Genomic DNA, 15527 nt, shown 5'->3' with positions numbered 1-15527 from the left:
TTGAAAGCGTTGTCACTGAACTCACCGATGTATAGTTTCCGCAGCACTTTGCCACGGACGCCTTCCGCGTTGGGAGGGCGGCCCGTTACTTGCCTCTCTGGGTCTCTACTACCGCCCCGGGTTAGGGCGCCGACATCTGGGCGGCCCCGTGGGCTACGCGCCTGCCTTCGGCTCAGGTCGTGACCGCGGGGTCCTGGCGTGGAGCCCCAAGTCAGGGTCCCTCCTCCTCCAAGTCAGGAGTCTGCTTGTCCCTCTGCCTCCACCCTTCCCCTCCCCACCCTGCTCTCGCTCGCTCGCTCAAATAAAATCTTAAAAAAAAATCACGTGTTGAAAGATGAGAATGAGCCGACGTTGCTAACTTCATTGAGCTGCTCGTCCTTACGACGTTCTCAGGTAGGACCTCTTCTGTAGACACATGAGCAAACGGACGCTTAGGCCATTGCTCGCCAGAGGCCACGCGGCAGCTGACAACACAGCTTGAGCTTGAAACCAGTGTCTGAAACCACTGTGATGTGCGCCTCCCTTAGGAGACACAAAGGGTGATTGAGTGAAAAGACCGTGTGTCAGTTCCTTTAGGAAGGGCGGCTTGAGGATAGTTGGAACTGCTGAATGTTCATGAAGGGGAACCAGTTTCATTTTTTGATTCCTGAGTGAGAAAATGACATCCAGTGAGATGTAGCGAGTTCCCACATCCGTTTAAAAAATATATAGGGAGGCCCTATCATTTTAATGTCAAAGTCGTATCAGTGGTAATAAATGATAGAGCATCTGAATGTTTTTGTCTTCCTCTTTAATTAGCACATTCCAGAAGAATTCGTTTTAATTCTGCTGTTCTGCATGTGTTGTAGGGATGGGGGAAGATTAATGAGAATGTCTGTTTACAGTAAAGAAAAATGAAAACCGCTTGGGCTTTGTTGCATAATCTAGTTGTTAAAAAACATACAGCCTCATAATCATAGGGGTGGGTGGGTTTAAATGTTACAGTAGTCTAGGGCCATGAAGCTGTGTATTTTACTTGTCTCTCAACTTTGTAACTGGGGACCACAGTGGTTTAAATGTTTGAATTAAAAACCAAACTGTGTTTTCAACAGGATGCATTCAGTTTACTCGCTTATTCAGATCCTTGGAACAGCCCAGTTGGAAATCAGCTTGACCCAATTCAGAGAGAACCTGTGTGCTCAGCTCTTAACAGTGCAATATTAGGTGAGTAAAGCAGAGCTTCAACTTAGAGCCTCCGAATACTTCAGGTGGTATTTGTGCTGGGGTTTATGTTTTGGTAAACTCTTAAGGGGAAATGCTTTCTACATTTTAAAAAAGTTATTTTGAAATATAGAAACCTTCCCCTCCATTACCTCAATTCCAGATGAAATGGATTCAAATGGAATAAAAAAAAAACTACTTTGGGATACACCTGGGGAAGTTGGGAAAATAGAAGTTTTTGTGTGCCTATGTTATGTAAGCATTTCTGGACTGGGCCACACCTACCGCAGCTCCCACTGTGCTTAAAATACAGACACAAGGGCCTTCCAGGTGAGGAGAGCATGCCCCGTCAGCACCAACCCCTGGAGTAGCATTATGTTCGCCCTGCAGTTGGGCATATTCAGCCGAATGCCCTCACCGAACAGAGGGTGGGCAAGAAAGAACCGCAGTTTCAGTAGTGAGGCTGAGCCAGAGGTGAGCCGAGAAGCTGCAGGTTGCCCTTCCTGTGAGCAACTCACTACATGTATGTACTGAACAGATACACTTTGTATACGAACTCTGCGACATGTAAACTCTACAGGGTTGTTTAGGTAAAACTATCTTTTAAATTCTCGGTAATTCTTTTCAAATGTAATTTATAAATAAGAGTGATTTTTCACCAGACTTTAGATCTGGTTCCCCGGGTAAAATGAGACTCCACTTTAGAAGTCTTTTCTTGCAGCGTGGCCGTGTCAGGTGTGGGGGGGTTTAGTAACATGTTTCAGACTGTTCTGGTGTATGAGAGCAGTACCACAAACAGAAGCTTCGAGGACATCAGACAGGGAGACACGTAGAGGGCCAGGGCTCGTGGCCAGAATGTAAAGGAATGAAGTATTCACAGTTGAGCCTTAATCCATTTATTTGCTCTTATAAAGTTAATTACAGTTGACCCTTTGGGTACCGACCCCCCTACCCCCCCCAGTCAAAAATTTGCATATAACTTTTGACTCCCCCAAAACTTAACTACTAATCGCCTCCTGTTGGCTGGAAGCCTTACCAGTAACGAGCACTTGATTAACACGTATCTTGTATGTTGTTATATGCATTATGTACTGGATTCATACAGTAAATGTAGAGGAAAGATGTGAAGAAAACCATAAGGGAAAATACATCTGCATTACTGTGCTATGTCCAAAAAAACGCCACATGGAAGTGGACTTGTGCAGTTCAAACCCCTGCTTCTCAAGGGTCAGCTGTTACTCATTGTGTGTTAAGATCTAATAGTGGGGGGTTTTGGAATAAGAATTATTTATTTTTAAAAACATCTTTTGTGTTGTTTCCTTAGATTTAGAATTTATATATAATAAATAATGTGAATTTTCATTGATTAATGTGTTGTATTCTCTTTGGTTATATGAAATTAATTTAGCTCTACTGGTAAAAATAGAACTTAGTAGCAATGCTGGGATTGTAGGGCAAATTATGGTTTACTATCATGGCCTTTTTGAAATTACTACATGGATAGGTAATCATGAAGGCTTAATTAATTTAAGCTTCATATATAGGTATCACTCAAGACATGGAAAGAATTTTCCTTTTATTTTTTTCCTCCAAATTTTTATTTAAATTCTAGTTAGTTAACATACAGTGTCTCATTGGTTTCAGGAGTAGAATTCAGTGATTCATCACTTACATACAACACCCAGTGCTCATCACAAATGTCCTCTTTAATGCCCATCACCCAGCTAGCCCATCCCCCACCCACCTTCCCTCCATCAACCCTCAGTTTGTTCTCTAAGACTCTTTTATGGTTTGCTTCCCTCTTTTTCCCCCTTCCCGTATGTTCATGTTTTGTTTCTTAAATTCCACATGTGAGTGAGATTATATAGTACTTGTCTTTCTCTGACTTATTTCACTTAGCATTATACACTCTAGCTCCACCCACATTGTTGCAAATGGCAAGATTTCATTCTTTTTTTGCAGCTGAGTAATAGCCCACTGTGTGTGTGTGTGTATATATATGCATGCCACATCTTCTAGAAAGAATTTTTGGAGTAACCAGTTTTCTTACAAATTTTTTGTATCTTGGGTTCTTTAAGGGAATTCAATTATTAAATATTAAATTTAGGACCATTATGCAAGATATATGTGTTCTTATATACTGTGCTACAAATTATGTAGTATGTAGGTTCAGCTATAAATAGTACTTAAATTTATATTGATATAATTCCTACAAAATTAATGACAAGATTAGTAAATTGCTGTGGGTGAATGTGCATATTTATAAATATGCTATTTTATGTAGTTTCATCTCAGTTTCATCTCTAATTAGTGCTTAAAGTTGTTATATTAATTGTAATTCCAGCAAGTTCTATTTCCAAAAAACTTAAAAATGCTTATAACCACATGCACCCACCCCCACCCCCAAAATAAAATAGCGTACCTCCAGATGCTTACCTTTGAGCAAGGTTACTTTTCCCTATAAACCATCAAGAGACATTTTTGAGATGTTTCCTTCTCAGTTTTTATTCCTTTTATTACGTTGATTTTGTGTAAAAAAATTGTTCTTGACTCAAGGCATAACTGTAAGTCAGTCCTGCTTAAATTAGACTTGGCAAAAAATGTTTATCACCATCCAAGTTCAGCTAAATAGGGTCTTGCCAAATAATAGCCAGGACCTTATTAATTCTAACCCACAGACCACTTTTCAAACCATACTTTCTCCCCAATCTTTGTGCCTTTTCTTGCATATTTTCATTCTTACATTCTTGATCCTATTTGCTCTTATATATTTAAATCTTGAATTTGCTGTTTTTTTTTTTTTTTTTTCCCCTTTTGGCTCCATTCCGTCTGCATCTTTTCTTTCTCCCACCGCATTGCAAACTTGGAATCTGGAGTCATTCAATCATATGAAGCCTTACCAGCCAGTATTGTGGTTTTTGCCCTTTGTTATCAACTATGCCTACAAAGGACTGATTAGTAATTGCATTAATTGGGAATCTACGTAAACTTAAAATGTGGACATCTCCACCCAAGGAGAGATCACCAGCTTCTAGGTGGTTGACCACTTTGACCCGTAGTTCATTTTCTCATCTCTGGCAAAGAACAAATTTTGGTAATTAACTACATCTGTACTGTATTTGACAAATTTTGGGTATGTATGATCCTGAAAACTAATTTACTGGCAATTTTTAAAATATTTTGTCTACCAATTATAAATTAACTCCCTTCAAGATTAGAGGGTGGTTTTGCTTTTGTCATTGCTCATAGCCATCATCAGGCCCTAGAAACCCAAGTAACACTCACCAATGTGCCTTGGAGACCGTTAGCCTCAGTTGGGTCCTCTTCCCCAGAAGGGAAAGAATCCAGCAGTGAAACTTTTACTGAAAACCTGGTGTCTTTTTTTGGTAAGTCAGCTGACTTTAGTCAAGTTGAAGAGAAATACTGAATATTCCTTACTCCTCACTGTAAATATCGGGGAAGAAATTACATCTTTCCCATCGTAGTTAATATCTAAAACTTTTTAAAAAACTTAATTCTGCAAGAATTTCTCTTAACAGTTGAATACCCACTACCCATATTACCTAGTCAGAGTAGCATGTCCACGACAATAATCATTTGCTCAGAAATTACCATCGCTAGTTAGGTCATTAAGAGCAGTGTAGGCATTGCTAATTTTTAAAGTAATGCAGTTATTTTCCCAACTGAGAAGTTTTTAGAAAATGTCTTGCTAATTGCTATTTCCATGTTTAATCATTTTTCCTCAGAAACCCACAATCTGCCAAAGCAACCTCCACTTGCCCTAGCAATGGGACAGGCCACACAATGTCTAGGACTGATGGCTCGATCAGGAATCGGATCCTGTGCATTTGCCACAGTTGAAGACTACCTACATTAGCTATGCATTTAAGGAGCTCACATGTATATTGTGGCATATAGTCAACATGGAAGTAGACCGGCTCTGCTGATTTGAAATTTAGATTTTTTTAATTATGTACTGGGGACAGGTTTTTGTCGCTTTACATTGCTTCCTAGTTTACAGCATGATGCAAATGATTTTCTAACTTGGTGTTAGGAGAAATTATTTTCCATCTTTAACCTCTTAGTTGTCTAAGAGTTAAATATTACTGAATTTCAGACGTTCAAATTGATCATCACAAATCCTTTAAAACAATGACCTGAAAGAAACCAAAAAATCCTGCCGCCTTTGTTTGGGGGAGAGGGGGGAAGGAAATGGAACAAGTTGTGTTTGTGTTAGCATGTGGGTGATGTAAACTTCAAATCGGGAGATGCTCCGACCCCCACTCCCATATAAGCATTCAATCAGTGTAACTTGCAAAACGCATAAACATCCGACAGTTTGAATTTATAGTGTTGATGGAAGAAATCATTTTTAATGTGTACTGTAAAACTTGAAATACTCAGGAGCTGAGTGAATACGTTTGTTGCTACTTACAATCCCGACCTGTTAGTCCCAGTAGTTTTGTTTTAACATGGTCTTTTTCAACTTTGTTTCCTGTTTAACTACAGACGACTTCTGTTGTAGACTCACAGTTTAACTGTTGTATTATAACAGTATTACATGTCAACGGTGTGGTTATGACCTTTATTTATATAAAAACCAAATATTTAGTCAATTTACCGTGTCTTAATTTAATCTTTGTACACCTTCCATTTTTAAGTGCTTAAATGAGTACTATATTGCAATAAAAATGTAGTGATATAATTAACCAGCCATTAAAAATTTACTATTACAGATACTAGAGTGTCAATGGAGTTTATCTATCAGGTACGTGCACACTTCTGATTAAAATGAGAGCAACTAAAAGGAATGCTTTCTACTAGCAATCGGAGTTCTACCACCTAAGACTGCCTTCAGGGTATCGGCCTCCCTGGGTTCGGGTCAGACCTGATCCTGGGGGTGCTGCAGAGAACAGGAAATCGGTGTCTGTAAAAACTCACTCAACATGGCGTGTGGCTTGTCCGTAGAGTAACCGAGATAACCATATCCTTTGGTTGACTGTTAACTTTGTATGTACACTGAGGCTTCAGTTTTCTTTCAGAAGAAATCTTTATTATACTTAGATATGTTGCACTCTTGCAGTTACTTCTTTCCTAGTCTATTCTATGAAACAAACTCGCACCAAAACATCTGCAAGATGAAGGCCTGTGAGAGCTGCGCTGAAAACCCCTAGGTGTCCGTTTCTCCCCTCCACGCCCCCGCCCCCGGCCACTCCTACGGCGCACCCAGCACCGCCCGGTGGGAGACGCGCTTTCAATTAAATGCATGAAGGCTCATAAAAAGAAAAACAATTCCTTTTAAATTGCGTTTTCTTCCACTGTAGTCCTCCAAGACGACAAGGCACCATTGTACTCCAGAAGGATGAAATGTGGTGGGGGGCTTCCCCCAAAAGATCTAGGATTTTTGCAATGACCCTTCACAAAACCATTTATAAATGATTTATTAGATTTTCAGAAAAACTAATCCTCTAAACCACGTAACTTAAGTACTATACATACAAGTACATACAAGTTCTCATTCTTCATTTAGCTTTACTTCTTAGAAGTTTTCATCTTTCTGACCATCCACCGTCTTTTAAACCTCTTTGCATTTTGTTTTTTCTGGGTTCCTAAAATAGAAAATTTTGTGCAGTAAGAATATTAGATATAGAATTCCCAAGAAATAATTCAAAAGTTTTCAAGATTCTATGAATACTAAAATTAAGTTTATTAAATCAGATTGTATAGATGTACGTACATATCACGCTGATCTATTTTTCAGAAGCAACTTTAACATACTAATGTAGAAGCTATTATAAGCAAAACATTGATGCTTCATGATTATTTAAGTATTTACTGTCTCCTTAAAAAAGAACATTTTTAGATACATAAAAAACTAAGAGAATAAACTGGATCTTACCCCAAGCATTATTCAGAAACTGGGCTGCAGCCTTTTTCACTGGTAACCTCTTATTTTCAAGAGACAGGAACTTATTTACTAGAAAAGAGAATTATTTATCATTTCTTTGTTAATTTGCAATAAAAAGTGAGAGAACAGTCTGTAAAGAACTTACCAGTAGTTCTGTTGGTTCCTGGACCATACAGAGAATTCTGTATAAAAGCCTTCGCGGCTTCCTGCCTTGCATCTCTCAGATCTTGATCTTTTAGCCTTAGCGCCAAGTAGCTTTTATTCTGGCTGGTGACCAACACAAAAGGTCAAAATGAGCAAGTCTGAAAACGTGTTTACTTTGAAAATAAAAAGCATTTTTCTTACTTCAAAAAGTGAAAAAACCAAAATCCTAAATTTGTATATGCACAGATGATGAATAAAACTAAATCACAGGGCTATTTGACTAGAAATAGATTAACATTTATGTTTTAAGTACGCAGATGTTCTTATGTAAATACCAGAATTGGTTTTCCCACAGAGGATCTAATCTGAAACCACGACTAATTAACATCTTTCTCCACATAAGCCAATACTTTAACTCCCTCCGGTCACCTTTACATTCTACGTGGAAAAAAAAGAAGACTCTTACCCGACAGACTGTACTTTTTGTATCTTTTCTTTAGCATTCTTAGAAACACTTCCTTTTTCATATTCTTCCTTTTTCTTCTGCAAAGTAGCTAAAAAATTGAGTTTTATTTCAATTTAGTAATTATGTAAAAATAAAGCAGAAACATTTACTGGAGTTCACTTTAAACATGCACTCATACCAATTTCGATGCGATTTTTATTTGTAAGAAATAGAGAACAGGTCCAAGCTACACTCTCTCAGGGCCAGTAACATTTGGCTGCAAATATCTGCAAATGCACTTGACACTTAACACGAGAAGTTATTTAAATCAGAATAGATCATACCTTCTTTCAGCTTTCCTGATGATTTCTTTATGCTAAGGAAGAACAATGAAAATACTGATTAGTATGGCAGATAGCAAAGATTACTCCACTTACTACACAATTTCATCAGGCTTTATAAATAAGATACCCCCTTTCATTACCACCAACCTCAGTTTTTACTCAGGATCAGTTTTGGAAAGCAAAAGTCCCAACTTTGGAAAGCAAAAGTTGGGAATTGCTACCAGTTCCCAAACTAGTATAAAACTAGGATGGAGTATCTTCTCAGAAAGTTGTGAAAGCATATTAGTGAACTTCAATAACAGATTGCTGTAGTTAAGAGCTGAAATGAAAGACTTAAGAAAAAAGTGAATTACATAACAGTATTCAAAATACGAAGTGAAAGGTGGTAGGACGGCATCCTTTTATTTAGAGAAATCACAAGGGATTAACTCAGCAGTTCAGGCACAAAAAGGATGGAGAGAGAAATGTAATCTGACAAAATACAACAAGATTCCCATACAGAAGCACTTGACAGAAAAGCTACACAAAGGAGAAAGTGATGGGATCGGGGGAGTAAGAGAAGGAAGAGGTGACATTTGAGCTTGGTTTCTAAAGAGGGAAGGGGGAATATGCCACCAAATGCATCTGAATGTATAATATATTCAGGATCTTAACTTTGGAAAAATTCTTTTACTGAAAATTTAAGAATCAGCGGCCTAGGTAAAAAATACAGGACTAAACTTCTGAACTTAAAGCATTTAGGAGAGACGCCTCGGTGGCTCAGTCGCTTAAGCGGCTGCCTTCAGCTCAGGTCATGATCCCAGGGTCCTGGGATAGAGCCCCGCGTCTGCCTGCCTGCTCAGCGGGGGAGCCTGCTTCTCCCCCTCTGCCTGCTGCTCCCCCTGCTTGTGCTCCTTCTCTGACAAATAAATACAAATCTTTATTTAAAAAAAAATAAAGCATTTAGGAGAAGCAAGGAGGGCATAAAGAAATTACCCAATATTTAGAAGTCTAAATTTATTACAGTTTGATTTCTTGGGATAGATGGGGAAGAGGACGACAACATTTGCCTTTAACCATCAACAGAGGGCAAAGCTGCTGAATGAAGCGGGAGCAGCGAAGGCAAGTATGGGACAAGAGGAGCTTCAGGAGCCTGTGGACGCGTGTCTGCTACTCCACTAAATGCTAAGTTTCAAGACACCCTTTTATTCACCACCATCTACCCTCCCTTAGTGTAAGGACAGGAGCACAAGCACCTATTGACTGATACCCTGGAATCAGCCCAGGAGCTAAAGTTAGCTATAGGAATGAACAAAAAGTGGTAAAAGACTGAAAAGTGGAGTTAATTCCCTCCACCTTTCCCACCAAATTCGGATATCTACTGCGTAGCTTTTTAATTTATTACTTCTATTACGTGGATTCAAATGCACGTGTGGACCGGTACGTAATTCACAGACAGGTGTATGTAACAAAGATCCACTACTTACTTAGTCTGTCCAGCTGTAGTTAACTTCTCTAGAATGTTATCTGGAAGGAGTTTTCTTTTCTTAAAGACATTTAAGAATTAATCAGCAGTGAGGTGCAGCACAGTATGCCCCGACTTGCTTCTGAAGTTTCTGATTTTAAGGACAGCTTTACTAAAATCTAGACGAATGAATTAGGCTGAGCCCCGCCCCCACGATCTCTAAGCTGTGGGAAGACCGGGCCCACGAAACTCAGAACCTACTCCACGTTCTCTGGAAGCGCCTGGTGAAGCCTGGGAAGGCTGCCCGCCGTATCCCAACCCAGAAGTCACAGTTCTACGCTGAGCGCAATTAGGTCCCGTGCACCCGGAGTCCGTTCTCTGTGGCCCATCTGCCGAGCGTCAGAGAGCAGAGCAATCATACTCTGTGCAGTCCAGCCCTCGGTTTACAAAGTACCTCTCGTAATTCTCACAGCAACCCCATTTCGGATAAAGAAACTACCTCCGCGAGACTAAATGACTAGGCTGTCACGGGGAGCTGTCCCAAGGGGGATGAACCCTCCGAATCTCGAATTCACGACTCTTCCCACTCCCGTTTTCAATCGCTGGGCAGCAAAGAGCTCGAGCGCCTTTGTTTCCGCTGTTGTCAGAGGGCGTATCAGCGACCTTCCCCCACCCAGGCCCCCCAGCTGTGGCACCACACAGGGGAACGCTACCCCGGCCGGTGTCTTAAAGGGGAGACGCCTCCCTACCCTCTAACCTTTTGTTCGATGAACAGCTCCTCCCGTCGCCTCCTCTTCTCCTTCAGGAGCGTTTTATCCCTGAAAGAGTGACAAGTTAGTAAGGGGCGACACGCGCGGGACGGGAAGGGCCGGCTCTCCCGGCCGGCGGCGGGCTCCGAACCTGCGCACCGACTCCCGAACCCGCCGCTCCTCTTCTCGTGCTTCCGCCTGGGCGCTGGCGAAAGTCAGCTCCTCCGGGGCCTCGTCGTCAAACTCGTCGTCCCCTTCCCCGTCTTCTTCCTCCAGCGGCTCCGCGGCCGCGCCGCTGCTGGGCTGCCCGAGCAACAGGCTGTGCTCCGCCGCCTCCTCCTCCTCGGAGGCGGGCTGGCCCTCGTCCACCATCGCCGACTCCGGGATGCGGGACGCGCGCGGCCGAAGCTGCACCATGACCCGCGCAGGGCCCGACCGTCTGGCCTCTGACCCGGAAACAACGCGCAAGCGCAGCGTGACGTGAAGAGCAAGCGACGCGACTTGCGTCGCCCCCTGCAGGTGCAGATGCGGAGACGGCGGTGCGACGGCGGAGGCGCATGCGCAGAGCGGGGAAGGGCGTGGCCTAAGGGGAGCCGAGGGTTGGGGTGGGGTGGCGGGTGGTTCCTTTTCTCTTGTGGGAGGTTTGCCCGCCTGGGACGCCACCTGGGTTTCTCCCCGTCCCGAATAAGCGACCGGAGCTCCCGCAGTGAGAGCAGGTCGGGATGGGGCTTGCTTCTAGGAGGGGAGAGCCTCGTAAGAGCTCCTCCGCTGGGAAGCTGACAGCAGGGTTGCCCGAGTCCCCTCCCCCCCAGTCCCGCTGTCACGGGCTGTGCCGTCCAGGGGCCCAGAAACCTGGGACCACAAGCCCCGGTGGCCCTACCTAGCACCGTGATCCACTTGGTCCAGTTAACCTTAAAAAATAAAACTGCCAGTTATTTTACCAGCAAAAAAGTGGGTTTACTCAGGAATCGCAGAGTTGCCGGGTAAGCAAGCTGTTGGCAAAACCATAGGCAAGTCCCCCAAACTAAGGAGTGGATTCTCTTTTACCGAGGAGCCGGGAAGCTGGGGGAGGCTGTCATAAAGTCCACTGCAGTAAATTGGGGATCAGAAATACGGTGGCTTCTCATTGGCTGGGCTGTCGCGGGGGGCGGGGGAGGAGGAAAGCCTTTCTTCCTCCCGCCGGGGTAATAAAGCCCTACCCACCTACCAGGGCTGGTAATAAAGCGGTATTCACCTACCAGGCCCACCGACTCTTCCTGTTGGATTTGCAGGTAAGGACAAGTGGTAGAGCGTGAGACCTCCCCCTGCCGAACCTCCCGACTCCATTTTAGTGAGATTCCCCTTTATTAATTTTCACATTGGATCCAATCAATCAGTATTTGCAGATTGGGCTCCCTTCACTCCCCGCACCCCAAAGAAGTGGCATTTCCTTCGAAGGGAAGAACTGTGCTATAGCAACAGGACGTGATGCCTTTCAGTCCTTCTGGCACTGACAGGAACAAGTTGACAGACGCAGGCTTAAATCAGTGCTCAGCACCAAACGTGTGCTTGGCTACCTCAGCCACCATTTCCCAGGTTCCCTCACCACCTGCTCCTGGGCTGTCCACGCCTCCGTTCATCACCGACACCACTCCCTAACAGCTTATCATCTGACTCCTGCGTTAGGGTGTAAGCTCTGTGAGAACAGGGTCCTGGCCTGCTGCCCTGCTCTAACCCCAGGAACCTGAACAGTGGCTGGTCCAGCGCAAACCCTGAATCTGTGCAAGAATGACTTCGCCATTACTTAGTGAATGCAACCCTAGCGCTGCTTCTATCCCTCCAAACCCCAGGTAGGTTTCATTTCTTGGCATCCACGGCCCTTCCTGATCTCTGTGTTTATCTTCTCCCACCCATTATACAACACAAAATGACTCATCACTCTCTGAACAAGCCAAGCTGTTGCCCATTTGCTATGCATTTGTACATGCTGTTTCCTCTGCTGATACTCCTCCATGTGGAACTATTTATATTTCAAAAACTGCCCCCTACTTCCTCCTAAAGGCTTCCAAGCACCTTAACGTTGAACCCATCCCCACTCCGCCCATCTCTAATTGCATCCTCCTCTGCATCTTGCACAGATTTCTTTACTGTAGTTTCCAGTCTGTAAAATAGTTCACATGACAGTTGTCCCAACCATTCTGTGACCTCCTTGAGGGTAAGGTCCATACCTTACTGATCATTTTATTTCTAATGTCTATCATAGGGTAGACATTCAGTAAATACTAAATTGAATTAAATATCACATATAGTTTGCATTTTCGAATTTTTCATCTTCTCTAACGAAACCAAAACACGAACAAAAATGGCAAAACGCAAAAACCAACCAAAAAAAAAGCTGCTGGTACCAAAGGCCCAGGATGAGAGGAGTTACAAAGAACAGTTATGAAATATCGGGGCCTTGGTCAGATGGAAATTACAGATTACAAATACAATCAGACTCGCTGAGACAGTGTGCTGACTTTCATCATTGCTAACACTAGGAAAATGTATGAACTTAACTTTGAGAAGCCCAACAAACCTATTAACAGTGAATGATGGTATTTCAGGTAGAAAAATTGCATTATAAGAGGCCCCCTCTGTGTACATGCCTTGACCCACTCATGCAAAGTGTGAATCGAGCCCTCAGGAGCCCTACTCCTTGTAAGTTATGAACATCCCTCTTGCCCCTGCAAAGAACCTTTGGTTCTTTGGGATTTATTAAAAGTTATGACCAAGTTTTATGTGACTGCGTCTTGCCTGCTTCTACAGAAGCCCAGGGTGTAGCATTAAATGTAATTTTGTAAGGGGCTGAGGCAATGTGGCCCAGAGGTGTAATCACCCAGGGAGCTGATCTGATCCAAGGGACCTGCACATGTATGACCTCCCTACGCTGTTTACTAAAGGCCACTCCTCCCAGTCAGACCAGACAGCGGGCATTCCTAGGGCCCTGGGGGCTGCATTCGCTAGTGAGGCTTGAGCAGAGAGCTCTATTCTTACTACTTGATTCCAAGGTAATATGAGGGTAATTTTTTAAAGTTCATGGGGGAAAAAAAAAAAACACAGACTTCAGAATTCAGTGTCTGGGAAAGCTTGGTGGGGCCCCCGCAGGGACCGTAATGCTTCTGTGTTTATGATATCGATAAATAGTCAACCATCACATCTCCCTTTCCTCCTTGGCTGCTAAGGAGGCCAGTGCTCAATTTTAGGCAGCTGTGTTTATCCTTGGAGTCCATATATTTGCATCATTTATTTTACTCATCCTGATTCTCTATCTTGATGCTACTTTTCCTTCCTTGCATGAGTTCTTGTTGTAAGCTATCCCACACGCTGCGAGGTACGGCAGCCAAACACGGTAAACACTGAACAGGAAAAGCCCCCAACAAAGACATCTCTTGGGGTAAGATCTTTATACAATAAATGATCTACTGTAGAGAGTGATTTTATTTTCCATCAAAACTTGGCAAAAATCAGAAATACCAAGGTTTTACCCCTCTACTTCTCTCTGTGTCCAGATCGCAACAATCAATCAGGATAATTACTTTTTAAAAAGATAATCTAATTATAAAATTTTCCCTTTCCAGTAACCAACCAAACACATAAAAGATATCTTATGTTTAAGTCCACACAAAATAAGATGCATTAACTTGACTGTTCTCTGACTTCTTCTAAGAATATTTGCTATTGTTGTTTCTAGGCCCCCATCACTTATCATCAGGTGGGATTCCAGCCAGGGAATCGGAGGGTATTTTTAGATTTTCCAGTATTTAGCTCACCGTCCCCATGATTGGTTCTCCTCTGTTTGTGGCCTGGTACTTAGACATACTACAATTTCTTCTTTCCCCAGGGCGACTAAGAAACATTTTCAGTTTCATGAGGAGCAAGGGCTTCAGGAAGAGTGGTACCACATGGCCCCTGGAAATGAAACCTGAAATAGGACAAATAAGCAGAGTCAGAAACACAAATGGACTACTTCAGCAAGTCACACATTTCTTAGTTACATCCAAAGCAAAATCCCAATTCTCACAAATACGGTATTATGAGCTTTGTTCTCCCTTTTTTCATCTAGTTTCTGATAACTCTAGATGTAGACATTTCATTATGGGTTGATCCCAGTGATCAAGGGAATTTTGGGAAAGCAACTGCCTGGAATTTAGGTGCTAAATTTTATTTAAGGGATAGGGGAGACATAATTGCAAAGTGCATTTTGTGATTGTATAGCCAACCTCATAACTGAAGGTGTGAGTTTTACGAAGTCTGTATACTAATTAAAACACCATTCTCATGGCGCGCCTGGGTGGCTCAGTCGTTAAGCTTCTGCCTTCGGCTCAGGTCATGGTCCCAGGGTCCTGGGATCGAGCCCCGCATCGGGCTCCCTGCTTGGCGGGAAGTTTGCTTCTCCCTCTCCCACCCCCCTGCTTGTGTTCCCTCTCTCGCTGTGTCTCTCTCTGTCAAATAAGTAAATAAATAATTTTTTTAAAAACCCCAGCATTCTCATGCACTAAGGACACGAGAAAAATAACCTCATGTACCACACAGACCATGAACATTGTAGCTGAGTGAACAGGACTCTCAAGCCAGCTGTTGGACCTTATGACTAACTCTGATGTATAGTCAGAAAGTAGAAACAAGCAAAAAGAGCAAAGAGGAGGGAGAAAGAAGAAAAATTCATTCCTGCTTCCTTCAAGGAAAAATACAACAGGAAGAAAAAAAAAAAACGCCCATCTCTGAATGCAGGATTCAGAGGATCCTGGAAAAGCAGGATTTTCTAGTGTATTCAGAAGAAAACTAATTGAGCACAGTTAAAAATGAAAAAGCACATGCTCAAGGTAATTCAATATTCATACTGTTCATTCTTTTTTTAAAAGATTTTATTTATTTATTTGACAGAGACAGTGAGAGAGCCCAAACAGGGGGAGCGGCAGGCAGAGGGAGAAGCAGGGTCCCTGCTGAGCAGGGAGCCCGATGCGGGGCTTGATCCCAGGACCCCGGGATCATGACCTGAGCCGAAGGCAGATGCTTAACCGACTGAGCCACCCAGGCGCCCCCATATTGCTTATTCTTAACACAACACAGATCATAAATGCCTGAGACCTCAAATACTCTTCTGTCAGGATAGAGTGCAGCTAACGGACATCCCCAACCAGGTGACATCTCCACTCCTCCTGCCACCAGAAAGCTCCTCACGTGCACAGTTACAGCCCCTTGCAGACTTCTCAAAAATTACAGCCCGTCACAGAGAACCTTCTGGGAATTCCCATAGCCTCAACTTGCACAT

The 15527-nt window shown here is 43.0% G+C and overlaps 3 protein-coding genes across 14 annotated transcripts in view; 1 reads left to right on the top strand and 2 right to left on the bottom strand.

Moving 5' to 3' along the window:
* The window catches only part of RANBP9 (RAN binding protein 9), a 90802-nt gene extending 84865 nt beyond the window's left edge, over positions 1 to 5937 (top strand). Inside the window, exons 13-14 of the mRNA XM_032424985.1 lie at positions 1092 to 1203; positions 4947 to 5937. Of these exons, the coding sequence (XP_032280876.1) occupies positions 1092 to 1203; positions 4947 to 5077 (243 nt within the window). The 3' untranslated portion in view covers positions 5078 to 5937. The remainder of the gene's footprint in view (positions 1 to 1091; positions 1204 to 4946) is intronic.
* An 86-nt stretch (positions 5938 to 6023) lies between these two features.
* NOL7 (nucleolar protein 7) lies at positions 6024 to 10734 on the bottom strand. Its single transcript, XM_032424998.1, has 8 exons — positions 10386 to 10734; positions 10243 to 10303; positions 9508 to 9566; positions 8042 to 8073; positions 7719 to 7806; positions 7254 to 7375; positions 7100 to 7177; positions 6024 to 6809 (listed from the first exon to the last, which is right to left on the bottom strand). The coding sequence occupies exons 1-8, from the start codon at positions 10649 to 10651 to the stop codon at positions 6733 to 6735; spliced, it is 783 nt and encodes a 260-aa protein (XP_032280889.1). The 5' UTR covers positions 10652 to 10734; the 3' UTR covers positions 6024 to 6732.
* A 76-nt stretch (positions 10735 to 10810) lies between these two features.
* Positions 10811 to 15527, bottom strand: part of SIRT5 (sirtuin 5) — a 62251-nt gene continuing 57534 nt past the window's right edge. For 6 of the 12 annotated variants that reach the window (XM_032424988.1, XM_032424992.1, XM_032424987.1 and 3 more), the window contains one exon: positions 10814 to 14177. In XM_032424988.1, the coding sequence (XP_032280879.1) occupies positions 14102 to 14177 (76 nt within the window). In that variant the 3' untranslated portion in view covers positions 10814 to 14101. Of the gene's footprint in view, positions 14178 to 15527 lie in introns of all 12 variants that reach the window. The other 6 variants (XR_004301877.1, XR_004301878.1, XM_032424996.1 and 3 more) reach the window with 5 other exon arrangements.

This window comes from Phoca vitulina, unplaced genomic scaffold, assembly GCF_004348235.1.
Source record: "Phoca vitulina isolate PV1807 unplaced genomic scaffold, GSC_HSeal_1.0 scaffold31, whole genome shotgun sequence".
In the NCBI taxonomy this organism is placed as follows: domain Eukaryota; kingdom Metazoa; phylum Chordata; class Mammalia; order Carnivora; family Phocidae; genus Phoca; species Phoca vitulina.
Note: the sequence above shows the minus strand (reverse complement) of the source record. Positions and strands in the feature narration are given on the sequence as shown.